The sequence below is a fragment of the Gadus morhua genome, chromosome 12 (genome assembly GCF_902167405.1).
Source record: "Gadus morhua chromosome 12, gadMor3.0, whole genome shotgun sequence".
NCBI lineage: Eukaryota > Metazoa > Chordata > Actinopteri > Gadiformes > Gadidae > Gadus > Gadus morhua.
In genome coordinates this window covers 1,875,599-1,892,480 of record NC_044059.1, presented here as the reverse complement: position 1 = coordinate 1,892,480, position 16,882 = coordinate 1,875,599, and the positions used below count along the sequence as shown (strand labels likewise).

General features: G+C 43.3%; 1 protein-coding gene across 3 annotated transcripts in view; it reads left to right on the top strand.

Moving 5' to 3' along the window:
• The window catches only part of dnajc6 (DnaJ (Hsp40) homolog, subfamily C, member 6), a 57,702-nt gene extending 42,710 nt beyond the window's left edge, over nt 1–14,992 (top strand). For 2 of the 3 annotated variants that reach the window (XM_030373307.1, XM_030373305.1), the window contains 12 exons: nt 3,460–3,654; nt 4,015–4,132; nt 4,686–4,765; nt 5,112–5,305; nt 6,562–6,960; nt 7,487–7,555; nt 7,994–8,089; nt 8,640–8,762; nt 9,646–10,059; nt 10,210–10,361; nt 12,555–12,731; nt 14,134–14,992. In XM_030373307.1, coding sequence (XP_030229167.1) covers nt 3,460–3,654; nt 4,015–4,132; nt 4,686–4,765; nt 5,112–5,305; nt 6,562–6,960; nt 7,487–7,555; nt 7,994–8,089; nt 8,640–8,762; nt 9,646–10,059; nt 10,210–10,361; nt 12,555–12,731; nt 14,134–14,235 — 2,119 coding nt within the window. In that variant the 3' untranslated portion in view covers nt 14,236–14,992. The remainder of the gene's footprint in view (nt 1–3,459; nt 3,655–4,014; nt 4,133–4,685; nt 4,766–5,111; nt 5,306–6,561; nt 6,961–7,486; nt 7,556–7,993; nt 8,090–8,639; nt 8,763–9,645; nt 10,060–10,209; nt 10,362–12,554; nt 12,732–14,133) is intronic. The other variant, XM_030373306.1, reaches the window with a different exon arrangement.
• Nucleotides 14,993–16,882: the final 1,890 nt, after the last annotated feature.

The window sequence follows — 16,882 nt, the reverse complement described above, 5'->3', positions numbered from 1 at the left end:
ATCAATCCTTATTTTGTCTTTGTTCACATATAAAACACCATTCTATATAAAGATAGAGTTCAGAGGTAATGACACAGCTTCAAGTAATATTATATCTCTTTCTCTCTCGCTATATGTATACATAGATCTATAGATCAATCAATAGATCTATTTATACAGTTGTAGGCATATGTTTAGGCACCCATGCTAAAGTTGACTAAAAAGAGGAATAAAAATGAATCTTTTAGAAATTGATCTTAATGACCTTAATTAAACAAATGAGGAAAAATCAAAACTTTAAGGACACCAATTTGCTTTGTGAATGAATAATGTATCGTAAATAAATAAATGTTCTCCATTAAAATACAGGGTGCATAAGAATAGACACCCCTATGTTCAATTCCTATAGAGGCAGCCAGATTTTTATTTTTAAAGGCCAGTTATTTCATGGGTCCAGGATACTATGCATCCTGATTAAGTTCCCTTAGCCTTTGGAATTAAAATAGGCCATCATCATCATAACACACCCTTCAACATACCTAGAGATTGGCATGGTTTTATTTCAGTTAGCCTATTAGCTGGTTTGATTTGCTTTGAAAAATCATTAGGCTAACTAAGAGCTATTAGGCTAGGTGACTTCATCCGGGTTGCATAGTATCCTGGATCCATGAAATAACTAGCTTTTAAACGTATGCCTACCACTGTATTTAGATCTATAGATATGTGTTCTTGGGCCAATGCCAACACAGACATTGAAGCTATGTTCCCTTTCAAAGAAAATTGTTCATTGCAATCATGTTTTTTGTTTTTACCTTTCTCTCCTCCCAATAACAATAACACACAGGGAGGGAGTTATAGTGTGTTGTGTCAGTTGTGGGTAGTAACGCGTTACAAGCAACGCAAATTAGTAAAGAATTTTTTTTTTCGGGTCCTTTTCAAGGTCCTTTATAATTCTGTAATTCTACTCTTACTCAAGTAAATATTTGATTACGAATTCTACTCTTTACTCAATTACATTTTCCATTTAGATAAACACATTATCTTCATTGTTGCGATTCCATAGCCGAGGAGACGAGTCGACTGTTAGGTTGGGCTGAAGACTAGAAACACCATGGATGCAGACACGCAGGAAGATATTTTCGGCGGTGGGGAGTGCGGGGGGGGGGGATTACGGTCCACGTAGAGTTTATAGAATTCTAAATATACTATGTTACACATGCTCTGTATTCTGCAGACTTGTTCATCGTTGTTGTGTCTGGTTGTGTGCGTGCATGCTATACGTTGGCTGAATCGCGATGGTTTCAAGAAAATCGAATTGGCAAATACACATTGAAGATAAATGAACGACACAAGCAATCTGGCAGTCTCTCTCTCTCTCTCTCTCTCTCTCTCTCTCTCTCTCTCTCTCTCTCTCTCTCTCTCTCTCTCTCTCTCTCTCTCTCTCTCTCTCTCTCTCTCTCTCTCTCTCTCTCTCTCTCTCTCTCTCTCTCTCTCTCTCTCTCTCTCTCTCTCTCTCTCTCTCTCTCTCTCTCTCTCTCTCTCTCTCTCTCTCTCTCTCTCTCTCTCTCTCTCTCTCTCTCTCTCTCTCTCTCTCTCTCTCTCAGCCAGCCAGCCTGGTTAGTGTTTCATTGGCAATTTTCCTACAAAGCTCTTACCTTTTTCATCTGCACAGAGTTGAAATTAATTTAATTTTTTTTTTACATTTTGAATGAACAATACACACAATGAAGCAACTTGTGAACAAATGTTTTAAGAGTGCATCTCTTTCTCACTCTTTCTCACTCACACACGTTTTGTATTTTTCACTGATCCAAGCACTCCAATGCAAAAATGTAAAGTAACTTGTAATTTGAGTCACTTTATAATGAAGTACATTTTTACTCTACTCAAGTAGGTTTTCGTATTGGAATATTTACTTTTACTCAAATAGATTTTGAAGGAAGTAATTGTACTTTTATTTGATTTTCAGTACTCTACCCACCACTGTGTAGTGTGTAGTGAACAGCTGTGTGTAAGTCCTTCCGATCAACCACTCAGCCACCATTTTACGCTCAAGCCCTGTGCAATGAGTAAGGGTTCGCTGTCACTGTCATACCTCCAGTCCATGAGCTGATAGATCAGATTAACATCATGTTTTGCTGTTGCTAATCAGTCCATGTGGCTGGCTACCAGCAAGCTAAGCCCTCTACAATATCTTCTGTCTGTATTGTGCTGTTGTTATTATGGGGCACAACAAAATACTTATTGGCATGCTATATAGTATTCACAAGGGATCGAACCCAGAACCTTTTGATGGGGAGCGGAACACACTAAACATCATCCTGACAAAGGTCACATTTGAACCACAGACAATGTTGTATTTGTCCTCCGCCCGAGTGAATAAAGTTAGAGTGTAAGGATTTGGAGGACAGACCCAGAGGGCCAACATCCAAATGAGTAAACTTGGCAGTAATGAAGCAGCACAGCTTTTGGCACCATATCAAAATAAAAGCTTCATCATGAAGACTTTCTGGACAGGACAGGGAGGAGACACAGGAAGTGGTTTGGAAGAGAAAGGAAATGACATTTAGTATGGCTGCACAAATTGTTGCATTGCCCAGGATTTGATTAATAATAATAAGCTAATTGTGACAGGTTGCAACCTGTCTCAAAAAAAAGAGAAAGATATAGAAATATAAATACATTTGGTCTTGTACACACAGCGCATTAAAATCAAATTACAAATCCCATATCAATATCAATTTAATCAATAACCTGTTAATCGCGATGAAAAATTGCAATCATGATATCGGTCGAAATAATCTCAATGATATTTTTTTGTGCTGCCCTCATAATGATAGCATACTAGCTGGAAAGTCACCATTTCATACCGTCATGAAGCCATCTGGTCTGGTGATTCATTGAAGTAGCCGAATAATGTTGGCATTGAACCCTGACCTGTAAGGCCTAAGCAACACACCATTTTTTTTTTATAATTCACATATTTATTAAATTTTCACAGATGGTACTTACATGGTTACTAGGTCACAGGATACAAAAACACATATCACAAAATTCATAGCTTCAATTTCATGGATTTCATGGCGGCATACACTAAATTAATTTCCATCCCTCAAAAAAAGAAAGCAAAACAATAATAATAATAAAAAAAAGAAGAAATACTCACACGCAATGAGCCAAATCTAGAATAAACGTACTCTCAGGAGGCAGACATTTCTGAACCGCTAGAAATGTAAATATTGAAATAAATAATAAATAAATAAATAAATTCATCAACCATTCAAAAAGTACCGGTAGTTAGTGACAAAAAAACTTTTTTTTAATTTAAAATAAGATGTATTGTCAACCATTCAAACAAACAAATAGTTAATAAGAATAAGTAAATGTCCCCCCTCCCCTCAATTGTCACTTAATCTGTTCAACACACCATCAATTCTGAACTAACTTAACCATCCCGCCCTGGTCCGCCCCTGGGTGCAGGTACATCGGCTACGTGTGTAGCATGGTGTCGGAGAGGCCCAGTCTGCCGCACTCCAAGCCCCTGGTGATCAAGACCCTGACAATGAGCCCCGTGCCCTGCTTCAACAAGCAGCGCAGCGGCTGCAGGCCCTTCTGTGACGTCCTTATCGGAGAGACCAGGATCTTCAGCACAGCGCAGGACTATGAGAGGATGAGGTACACACACGCAAACACACATACACACACATACACAAACACACAGAATAACAAATATGCACACATATACGTACAAATGCACAAACATATGTACACACAGAAGCATTCACACACATACACAAACACAAGGATGCACACGCACAAACACACACACACACACACAGATGCACACGCACCCTTATTCACACACACGAATTAGAAACAAACAAACAGAAACAAATATTTATAGGGATAACATGTATATTCAGACAAAATAAACAGCACGTCGCCACATTTTGCACATTTACCCACTCCTGTATTTTCCTGTTTGACTTTCTGTCTGTCCCTCCCCCTCCCCCCGTACCTCCCCCTATGTTCCAGGGAGTACCGTGTGCAGGACGGGAAGGTGGTGTTCCCCCTGGGCGTGAGTGCCCAGGGGGACGTGGTGATCTCCCTCTACCATATGAGGTCCACCATCGGGGGCCGCCTGCAGGCCAAGGTACCAAGGCCAGCTGGGTACCGATTTGGTTCCATCACAGCTGTAGAAGCTTTGGGGGCCTATTGTGTGTTAAATGATCAACACAATGTTTTAGCATTGAAGTTCAACCTAGCGCTCGGATACCCCGATTTGGGTGCTCCGCGAAACTAATTAAATCAGATCATTTTTGTTTGACTTTCTATAACCAGTCTAATCCAAACCGAAGCAGCCAAACCTAGGTGTTGAGCAGGGGGAAAAAAGGCAGCAATGCCATCGCTGACTGAATGTCAGCACTATTCTCCTGCAATCTTCATTCATATACTACCTCATGTGTACCACATATAATATGTACCATACAGTATTAAAAGACAGAGATAAACTCTTTGAGAAAGAACAGTAGAGAGTGAATATAAAGAAATAATTCTGTTGGATTTGCGAATATGATGCATTTTAAGATGCTGTGACACTCAATGCAATACGATACCACCTACAGATCAATCGTACGACAACTCACAACTAATGAGTGAGATACGAGTGTAATGTTAAGTGTGTAATAAGTCTCCTCTGTTCTCAGGTGTCCAACACCCAGATATTCCAGATGCAGTTCCACACTGGCTTCATAGAACCCGGCAGCACCATGTTGAAGTTCAACAAGTAATTACAATATCAATACCACATGACATAATAACATAATATAGTTACCAATAATATAGTTACCTATTTGATGCAACAGTATTTATTTACGTTTACTAACGTGAGTAAGCATTTCAATATCGAATCAAATGCCTTGGAAACCAATCAAGAACATTAGCCTAGTTAGTGGTGTGTGAGCTGCCGTTTTCTCTCTCTCTCACTCTCGCTCTCTCCCTGATGCGCGTTCCTCTCTCTCCTCACACTCACACTCCTAATCTCTCTCTCTAAATCTCTCTCTCTAAATCTCTCTCTCTCTGCGCCCACATCCACTCACACCTTTCTCTCTTGCGTTCACTCTTCCATGCAGACCAGAGCTGGATGCGTGCGATGCTCCTGAAAAGTACCCAGAGTTGTTCAGCATCATGGTGGAGGTGGAGGTGGAGGCCACAGACAAGCAGAAGGACCTCACCCCGCCCTGGGAGCAGTTCCCCTGTAAAGACCTTGGCCCAAACGTCCTCTTCACCTGTCACCAGGAGCACCAGGACGCCCTTGCTATAGCTGGTAAACGCACGCACGCACACACACACACACACACACACACACACATAAACACACACACACACCTGCATCGAAACATATGCGGTTGCAGATACAATACTGCATCCCAGTATGTAGACACACAAACACATGCACACGCACGTACACGTACAGATACACACATGCATATACACTAGATACACACACACATGAGCACACACACACACACACACACACAGACACACACACACACACACACACATACACAGACACACACACACACACACACACACACACACACACACACACAGAGAAACCTTCAAACACGCAGAGACAATAAAGTCAAGACATTAACACACACACACACACACACAAATAAAAAACAGAGACAAGATATGCTCATGCCTGATAAAGGCCTGAAGGTACAGATCAACACAGATGTGTAGAACAACATGTATTTGTATGAAGCCTAATCTTATTCACAATTCTGTCCCTACAAGATGAGATGGAAGGGTTGGATCTAGAGGGTAAGACAGTAGAAAACAGCCAAGAGCTAGAATACATCTCTAGTATGCAGTGGAAATTTCAATTTCAATTCAAACCAGAATTCAGAGACCGTAAAAACATCAGTGAGGAAGGCATTGTGAGTGATTGCTATAGATATCTGTAATTTGATTACATTGAAATTGAATCAGCCCTGTTATATATAGTTATTTTGTTTTGGTTGAACATTTTTACCTCCCTTGTACAAACAGTCAAAATGCCCTTCTAAATAAGTTTAGTTGTTATTCGATATTCTCAAAGGTACGTTATGTGTGACCGGGCAAATAATGTGTTACAAAGTAAAAGGGATTTATAAAAACGGTTCTACCAAAGTAAACTATTCCCTTAAGGTAAAAACAGCCAATAGCCAATCAACAGTTTCCTCTTAACCCCCCCAAAGCAGCCATTACAACAGAGACCGATCCTTGTAGCAGGTGTGTGTGTGTGTGTGTGTGTTTGTGTGTGTGTGACAGCCTAGCAGATAGCCCCCTAGAGAAGAGCGAGAGATAACCGGTTAACTCTAGTTGACTAGAGTTTTGCTACCTACCTTGTACCTCGTCTTCCTGTTCTCTCTCCACCGTGCGTTCTTTTTTTTCAACTTATCTTAAAGCTTCGTCTATATCCTTCTCTCCTCTCTGCATTTACTCCAATCTCACCTGTTCTGCCTCATTCACCATCACTCCTTCTCTCCCCTCGTTTCTCCAATACTAATTCCTCCGGACGCCACCCTCATACAGAGCCTAGCCGGCCCCCCGGCGGTCCGGAGGGCCGGGGCCACGGGGAGGAGAGCGAACCCTCGGACGATGAGATCCTCTCTCTCTCCAGCCATCAGAGCATCACCAGCACCACCGCCGCAGCAAAACCCTCCTCCACCACCTCCGCTGCCACCTCGGTGGAGGCCGACCTCCTGGGTCTCGGCGGGGCGGCCATGGACCCGGCCGGGCAGCCGTCTCACACCGCCTCCGTTGCTAACAACAACACCAACACCACTACTGGTGCCGCCGCTACCACAGACCTGCTGGGGGACCTGTTTGGGACCCAGTCCTCACCGGCCAGTGCAGCCTCCTCTGCCAAGTCCACGCCACACAAAGTGGCGGCAAGCGGGGCCTCTCCCTGCCCCTCGCCCGCACCAGCAGGTGATCAGCAGGCTGCGGGACTTTTCTGGGGCCGTTATCTGTGAAGCCCGGTCGTTTTGACTCTACCGTGCTGCGCTTGTCTGCGTCACGTTACACTTTATAAAAAAACGTTAATTATACAGGCTTCTGTACGGCTGGCGGACATTACAATCAACACTTAAATAGAGGGAATTGAGCAAAATGTATTGACTGTGCCACATGGAAATATTGTAAATAGTTGCCTCGCTCCGGGGAGCGCCAGTGGTTCACCGGGTAGAGCGCGTACCAAAAAGGCCCAGTCCTTTCCACAGCGACCAGGGTTCGATTCCTGCCCGTGGTCCTTTGCTGCATGTCTTCCCATCTCTCTCCCATACATTCCTGTCTTACTCAACAATAAAAAGACTAAAATCGTAAAAAAAAAAAAAACGCCTCGCTCCAACCTGTAGTCTGTTTGCTATGTTTTTCCCTCTCTTTTTTTAAGAGAGCAATGGAACAGTTGTCCTTGTTTCTAAACGTATTCATGTCAACTCTTTTCTTCCCCCCATAGCGTTCAACCCGTTCGGAGCCGCCCCCACACCAAAGCCCCTGGAGCTGATGGGCTCCATCATGGGACCAGGTAACGTGGGGCAGCCCGACCCCTTCCTGCATGGCACTTGCTCTTTCCATGCACTCAAGGACCCTTCTGCATTCTCCATGCACTCACCATCCTCCTGTTTAGCCATTTCATCACAGAGGTAGGGTTGGTGTTACTGCGTTTGCTCAGAAGAATCCTGCTGTGGATCCCACACACACATTCATCTAGTGCATTATGGCTGGAACTGTCCGAGCGTGGCGTGTGGGATAACGAGATACAGACCCAGATAGGAGCTGTGAAAGACACTTAAGAGAGATCTATTTAAAACTGATGGTTTAATCATCACTGGCTTCGTCACACCTGACTGTGAGCAAACTCCACAAGAACCATTTAGAGGCATTTATTCACCTATAGATTTTGCCTGTGAGGCCTATATAAAAATAGCATACCCTGGCAGTTATTCCTCCTGTTCTTTGATAGGTCGAGGTTCCCCAGTTCCACCCACCACCCCTACTGTCAACGTCCAGCAGCAGAACGCCATGGGAGGTTGGGACTGGAACAGACCGGCAGGCGCAGGTACAAACAACATCCCTAGATGCTCGTTCTGAACGCGTCTCTTCCTCCGCAGGGAACATAGTGAATAAAAAGAAGTCAACGCTGGGTTCTGCACACGTGGACTGTCTTGTGTTTTGGGCCACTGTGATAATGCCGAACCATTTAAGTCAGTTTTACCTTTTTTCTTTTTTATAGCACTTAATGGTAAATGATCCCTCAGGGTAAAACTTTATTGTTGTCACATTGCACTGCAGGTCCCCAATGATTTGATTGGGGCATTGAATATCTGTTCAACTGAGAATACGTGCCTCCTGGAGTGAGATCAAATGAATGATTAATCCTAGTAAACACAAACACACACACACTGAACATCAACCCAACAGTGCCCTATAGTGAAATTGAGTAGAGGAACATATTGGAAAAATGATAGAACAACCTGCTTGAACACACAGATAGGTCAATGGGTTAATAATAATAACACCTTGCCGGTAAACCGCAGCGTTAAACTGACCTGTGGTCGTTAAATCTGACTCTGGGTCTGTTTTAACCATTTTGTTACCTTTTCCTACAGCAGGCTTTGGCGTGGGCAGTCGCTCGGCAACAAGCAGTCCCACAGGCTCCGTCCACAGCACCCCGACCCACCAGTCCAAGCCAAACACGCTGGACCCTTTTGCTGACCTCGGCAGCCTCGGAGGCGAGTTGACAACAAGACGGAGACCTATACAGTCACAGCAGAACACAGAGAAGGCCCATAAGACGTTAAACAGCCAGTGAACCCAAGGTTTCAGATGGAAGTTGAACACTGAGATTAAAAAAGGATACGTTTTGGGAGTTTTAGGAAAGAGGGAGGAGTGTTATTCTGATGATTACGACCCACTCCAACTTTATGATACTTTTTTAGTACCGTCGTTGTGTATGAGTGTCATATTAATCTTGCATATGAAAAGTACCACACACCGTAGCGTTATACTATAGGTGTCCGGAAAGCCTATCCCTCACTCGGAAGCGGACATCAAAGACATCACTGCTCAGTCAGAGCTTCACCATCAACAAACACCGTAGCGTTAAACTATAAGTGTCCGGGAAGCCTAATACTCTGACCCAGGTATTAAAAGAATAGCTGCTCAGACGGAGGTTCACCATCCACACACTCAATGGCATTACACTATAAGTGTTCGAAAAGCTCAGCTTTCTCTCAGACGCCGCAGTCAACCGCTGCCCAGACGGAACTCCACATGGCCACACAAACCACGCCTTTGGTGCCCTTTGGTCATGATGTCTGAGTGCCTCAGAAGTGCCTCAGATATCACGCAAGAACCCAACCTAGTGAACGGAACCAATGTTCAAATAGTGTTGTTTTTTTGCCCTTTTTTCTTGCTAAATTGGGTTAAATTATTTGACTGATAAAATGGCATAGATTAACGTTTTGAGGACAAATAACACCCTTGGGTTTTGTTTAGGGTTCACATTTCATATATTTTTCTGTTTCAGTTTGCTCTTTATTCCTTTATTTCAAACTTTCTCTCACCATCCCCCTTCGTCCCATTTCTGCCCCTGACTATTCCTCTTCCCATCAGGAGGCTCCGGCTTTTCCAGTAAGCCCACCACCCCAACGGGCACCACCCCGGTCTTCCCACCCATGGGCTCCCCCTCCAGGCCCCCCCCCTCCCCGCAGCATGTTGGGGGCTGGCCGACGCACGCCGGGGTTGTGGGCTTCCCCTCTTGGCAGCCTGGTAGTGCTGGTGCTGGTAGTGTTGGGCCGGCAGTGGCTGGATGTGCTCCTGGTGGTGGAGGTGTCGCTGGTGGGATTGGGTGTGGTGGAGCTGGTGGGTGGCCGCACCCGGGCCCACGCCCACAGTCCAAGCCCAGCCCCAGCCACACCCCCATAGCCCACGGCTCTCCCCAGAACAGACCCAACTACAACGTCCACTTCAATCCGATGGGCGGAGGCTCCCCAGGTGCTGTGGGGCAGAAGGCCTCGGCTGGGATGCGTGAGTCATGTTTCTAAGGGCAGGGGTGGTTCTCATGCATCAGCGTTGTCGTGGCGATACCTGGAGCTTCAATACCCCTGCAAAATATGGTTTAAAAATATATAAGTAATTGAGATAACTAACGGCATCTCTCTCTCTCTCCGTTCCTAGCAGCTCCTAGACCAAAGGTGTCAAATGCCAACTTTGATGACCTGCTGTCTGGTCAGGGCTTCTGCGGGACCAAGGAGAAGAAGGGACCCAGGACAATAGCTGAGATGAGGAAGGAGGAGATGGCCAAAGAGATGGACCCTGAGAAGCTCAAGGTAGAGAAATGCACGATAGATCAGTGGCTCGGAAACTATTTTTGTAGATTTTGTAGAAGATATTGCAGCCAGGTATTCCTCAACATTTTGGGTAGGGAAATAAATTATAAAAGATATAGAAGAAATATAACCGCAAGCGGTGATTAACAGGGTCCGAGCAAAATTTAAAGTCAAGAACACAGAAGATATATAAATATGACAAATAATTATGAAGGAAAGATGTTGATGAAGATGTTCCACTTAATGCAATACTGTGCCTCGGCTTTCAGGTGAGCTGCAAAGCAATGGCCAAATGTCATGCTCAACATGCTATAATCGGGATTCGAACTCTCAACCCAAGGATCACCTGTACACGGCATTATCCTATTGAGCCACTGATAAACCTGAACTGCAGCCTCATTCACATGGTCAAAATGTCTATTGATAAGCATATAACATCCAGTAACCTCCAAGCACACATTTCTCAAGTGAATTAAGGGCTTTTTTAAAAGCATATACCTAAAAAAATCTTTGAAATTCTGGGGAAATTAAACCTTTGTAGTCAAGAACACTAACAGAAGAAATATAAATATGACAGATTTAATTATGGAGGAAAATTGGTTAACGAAGAAGTTCCCCTAATGCCATACTGTGTCTTGGCAGTCAGATTCTTGGAAATAAATGAGTCGGAATATTGATTGCCTGATGAATTTCAGTTGCTGTTCAATGTTGTGTTTCTTAAATGAGTGGCAATGACAGAATGTCATGTTCAGCATGTTCTAATCAGGATTCGAACTCTCAACCTAAGGATCACCAGTACAAGGCATTATCCTGTTGAGCCACTGACATTCCTGAACTGCAAGAAGCTTCATTCACATGGTGAAAATGTCTATTGATAAGCAAACATAAAAAAAAAAACAGATCTGAAAATTTGCACTGTTAATTGTATCCACCTAATACTAGACGTATGGTAGTTATACAATAACAAAATGGTCATATAGGCAAAATGGGTTGAGACTGTGGACGTTTGGCTTTTCTATGAAATTGTGGGAAAAGTAAACATTTTTAGAGCAGAAGACAAAAAAAAAAAAGATGCATCTGATTTTAGATATGAATATGATGAAAGAATTTTGAGTCCAGGTCAATCTGGTAAGGAGAAATAAGGCTAGTACATATTTTTTTTTAAATAGCACCACCTTTGTGGGTGCAGTAGCACAATTTGGGTTTATGGGTAGTGGGGGCTATTGGTATCCACCTAATAATAGTCGTATGTTTTTTTATACAATAACAAAATGGTCATATAAGTAAAATGGGCTAACTGCTCCAACTTTATTGGCCAATATTTCTCAAATAGAACTAAATAAAACAAATTCTGTTCAATGTTTTTTGTGAGGCTTGGTCTAAAGATTTTACTTGGCGATTTTAGTGAATTCTTGATTATTTTTGTAGCCTGTGAATCTTTTTATCATGTTTAGCTTTAATATGAAATTGTGGGAAAAGTAAAACATTTTAGGGCTAGAGACCCGGGTTTTAGAAATGCATCTGATTCTAGAGATTAATATTCTGAAGGAATCCTAGTCCAGGTCAATCTGGTGAGGAGAAATAAGACTAATTCATGATTTTTTACAATAGAGCCACCTTTGGGTGCAGTACCACAAATTTGGGTTTATGGGTAGTGCCGTAGTGGGGGTTAATGGTAACCATATCTGAAAATGAGTTTTCGACTTACGGTATAGGCTGCCGTATGACTTTTACAGATCAAGCAGCTTCGCTGCTCGGACCCCTAATAAATAAGATTAGTACCCCCTGCAATCCCTTCAAAGTACCCCTAGGGGTCTGCCAACACCCATCTGAGAAACACTGCTGTAGATGATTCACGTAACACTACTTAATGGACTGTTTTAATTCACACAATGGCATTCGACTCAGTGACCCACCATGCTAGCGCGCTTACCATGCCAGTACTCCTCCTAGTGAGCCAGGTTCCATTCCAACCTGCGATCCTATGATTATATATCCTTCTTTCTTTCAAACTGCTGTCATCTCAATACAGCCACTTACAAAATGATTCTGTGGCCACTTGCCAGGGGCATCTTTCCATGTCCACCTGTGTATTTGCCTGTGTGGACCTGTTGTTCACATAGACTTCCACTGGGCTACTCCAGCCCTGCTTCTCCACCTTACCCCTCCTCCTCCCCTTTGTGTGTGTCCCAGATCCTTGACTGGATCGAGGGTAAGGAACGCAACATCCGCGCGCTGCTGTCCACCATGCACACGGTGCTGTGGGAGGGGGAGACGCGCTGGAGGCCCGTTGGCATGGCTGACTTGGTGACCCCCGAGCAGGTGAAGAAGGTGTACCGCAAGGCCGTTCTCGTGGTCCATCCGGATAAGGTGCGTGGAAGAACTGTCTCTGCCTGCTTAGTCTGAATCTAAATAGGGATGGACCGTTCTAGTACAGTGAAAGGAACTGTAGAGTTGTAATATTCATTCTTACACCACAGCATAGTTGAGTACTTGATTCGGATTGGACAATGACGTTCCATGGATATGCATTATTGTTTAACAACGGGACACCTTTGCTTTAGCTGTTCCGAATCAATGTGCTACATATCCAACATTAACAACTACTTTCAAACTGAATTATAGGCCCTATGTTTCCTTCACGTAAAACAAAGCAAAGATATTTTAATTTCAACTGAATAAGTCGATAAAAAAACATAATGTTATTGATGAAAGTAACTAGCATCTAATATAATCTCAATAAACCATATTACTTGCATAGATAATAGGGATGGATCAGAATATCAGATTTTTGGATTATTCGTTCGTGAGGATCAAAGTCGACTTTTAACATTTTAACATTTTTTCCCATTCAAATAAACAAGAATTAACGGACGGCACTAATGTTGGACAGGTGTCCAAGGGCATTACCCGCTTATACCATGGTCACTTGCCATAGAAAATAAATGAAGACCATTCATTTAGGCTATATTTTCATGCGTTTTACAATCAAAATATAAAGTTTTCACAAACCATAACTTTGTTTCCCTTGTAACGTCTGAGGGTTTGACTAATACATGGAACAATCCCCTCTCGTGAGGTTCTTATGCAACGGAAACGAGAGCTAACGACATTATGCATTGTACATATTTATAATTCGAAATTCGTCCCATCCTTAATATCACAGATACTCTAGGGTCTATAGCATATAACCGCGTTGTCTGATTACAGTTTAATTCATTTTTCAAAATTTACCAGCTCTCGTTTTGAAAACCGAATCACTACGCCATTCATTTCAATGGGAATAGCGACGGTCTATACTTTCAACATAAAGTGTACATATTTATAATTTGAAATTCGTCCCAGCCTTTATACCACAGATACTATAGTGTCTATAGCACATAACAACGTTTTCGGATTACAGTTAAATGCATTTTTCACAATTTACCAGCTCTCGTTTTGAAGGCTGAACAGACAATTTCACTGGAACTACTTAGCAGGTAGTTGTTTTTTTGCGTTTAAGATACTAAGTGATTTCTTGCCGACGATCCATGGATGCCTTTGTGAATGTCGGCACACATCGAATAATCGATTATTCGTTCATGCCACCGTCCGATTATTCAACCATGGAAAATTTGAGTTACAGTATTCACATCCCTAATAGATAACAATAGGGCATCCCATGGATTCATTCAGTGCAATTATTGTTATTGTATGATAAATAATACACCTCTGGCAGATGTGAGAGGAAGTAAAGACGTACAAACTAGTGACTTCTTCCTTCTCCCCACAGGCCACTGGCCAGCCCTACGAACAATATGCCAAGATGATTTTCATGGAGCTCAATGACGCCTGGTCAGAATTTGATAGCCAAGGACAAAAGCCTCTCTACTGAGCGACCCAGTGAGACGACATGTGGAGCAGAGAGAGAGAGAGAGAGAGAGAGAGAGAGAGAGAGAGAGAGAGAGAGAGAGAGAGAGAGAGAGAGAGAGAGAGAGAGAGAGGATCCCATTTACTTTCCTCCTGCCACCACTGATCTTAATACTATCGCTGCTCCGCTCACATCTGCCTTCATATCAGTTGTTTGGACCCCCAGCTTGTCTTCATTCCCAGCTCCACCACCATCCTCTCTACCATGACAAAGACTTGATAATGACAATAATGATAGATAATGACAAGTACTGTGTCCAGACTAATAGAGTTAGAGAATCACGAAGAACCAACCCTAGCCCCTCCAACAGCTACCCCGTCCTAATATAGTGTAGTGTCCGGGGCAACAATGTCTGTCCGTTTGCATGGTCCCTCATACCACAGCCCTGAAGCAATGCACCCTGCAGAGCAACAGCCCTCAACGACAAGACAAACTCCAGCAGACAGAGATTCCAACCAAGTGAATGGAAGAGGCCTTGACCCAATGAAGAGCATTAGGAGTAGCATGGTGTATCACATGCTGGTTCTGAGAATGGATCACCGGTTATAGGGTTGTGGTTGTTGTTGTTGTTGTTGTTGTTGTGGGCATATGCCCATAGTGGAAGATTGAACCCAGCAGGGCCCCGTTTCCCGAAAGTGGATCGTGAAGTGCGTCGTACGAGCATCGTACAGATTTCCCACCGTTTCCCGAAAGCATTGTTGGTAACGAACGTCGTGAAAATGCTCGTAGCTAACGAGGACTCCAGTGCCCTATACCACGAAGCTCGCTGAACATACCCAGGCTTTCTTGGGAAAACCTGGCTCGACAGAGCCGCAACTCGCAATCAGAGTTAAATGGTACCACGAAGCTCACTTTAGATTCAATTAGTTGAACCAGGTTTTCCGCTTTAGGTTCAGTGCGCGTTCACGGGAAAGGGGCGTTTTTTGCGTCATTTTTCTCACCTTTACGATAGAACAAGCAGTCTATATTCGTATAAGTGAAAATATTCTGCATATTGTCTGTAAAATAACTATGCCAAATGCAGAATTGTTCGCCATTAATCCAAATAGAATGATGATGATTTAAAAATGCATAAGCAACGTCCATCCTGCCTTATTCTATCATTTAGGGAATTCACTTTAAATACACCATATTTAAGAAATGTATGGCATGTTTTCGACCGCTGAGAGGTAGCGGCTCTAGCGTAATGGATTGGTATACGACCCGAACGCCAGCGACCGGGGTTCAATTTCGCCGGTCTATCATCATGCATTTTACCCCCATAGATGTGGTGCCAGCACGGCCTTGAAAATATGGGTTCAAGTTCGAAATAAGCACAAAAATATAATTCCATAAGCTTTAGCGAATAAGTATTCCATATGCATGAGAATTAGGACTTTTTAAGCTTCACATAAATTTGCATCACTTGGGAGTCGAACCCCCCGCGCAGAAATTCATGACTGACGCGCTACCTCCACTCTAGCACACTGTCACGGAGATACAATGCGCAACAGTAATCATTGTCTACATAAGGTCCAAAAGGACGATCACCCTCTGATGAGAATCTGTATCTCTCATGAAGAACCCCAATTTCGTTGTTTGCACAATGACAATAAAGTCTGAAATCTGAATATCGTCAGACAATGCCAAGGGATCGGTTCTGTCCCTTAAAACCCTCTGTCTCCGGAGAGACGCCTGTACGAGAAGTGCGCCGGGGTCCACGGGAACACCCACAAATGGTGACTCCATTGTCAGAGGAGGGGCTAGGAAGCTGCGCACGCCGATTTAAGTAGCCGATCTCCGGCTAGACTAAGCCGAAATACTGCTCCCGACCAGGTTTGGTTGCGAGCATAAGTCACCATGGTTATACAGCGACGCTAAAAGAGATCGACTTTCGTGGTACAACTAACCCAGGCTTGGAGCTCAACATACTTCGCTCACCCTCTAAGCGAGCTTCGTGGTACAGGGCCCTGGGGTACTCGTAGGATGCTAAGAGCATCGTTAGCCTACTTTAGCCTCAGTGGCGTTGTCACACCAAATTTGTACCGGGTGCCAAATTTGTACCGGATACGTCATCCTTACGTAATCCATTCCAAACCTGCCTGGCAACAGACGATCACGTCGAATGACGTAGGAAGGTTCAAGAACATTCGCAAACTCGTTCATTGAGCGCGACAAGACAGATACACTTATTTTACAAATTCGATTAAACAATTAAATGCAATATAAATATAAAGTAAAAACAAGTGTTATCTAGCAATCGGTTATATGTGTAATGTTATTTAGTCTTTGGCAACATGAGCACAAATGTTTTTCGAAACCTGCTTTATACACTCAATTTACTAGCTAAATTCGATTAAACAATTAAGTACAATACAAATATAAAGTAAAAACAAGTGTTATCTAGCGATCCGTTATCTGTATTATGTTATTTCGTCTTTGGCAACATGAGTGGGAATGTTTTCTGATACCTGCCTGGCAACGGACAACCCCTTACGTAATCTGTTGTTCGTTGCCTGGCAACGGACAACTGATTACGTACCCGGTACAAATTTGGTGTGACAGCGTCACCAGCGGACATTTCGTGTATTGGATGCGTTTTATTGAAACACATCCAATACCACGGAATGCC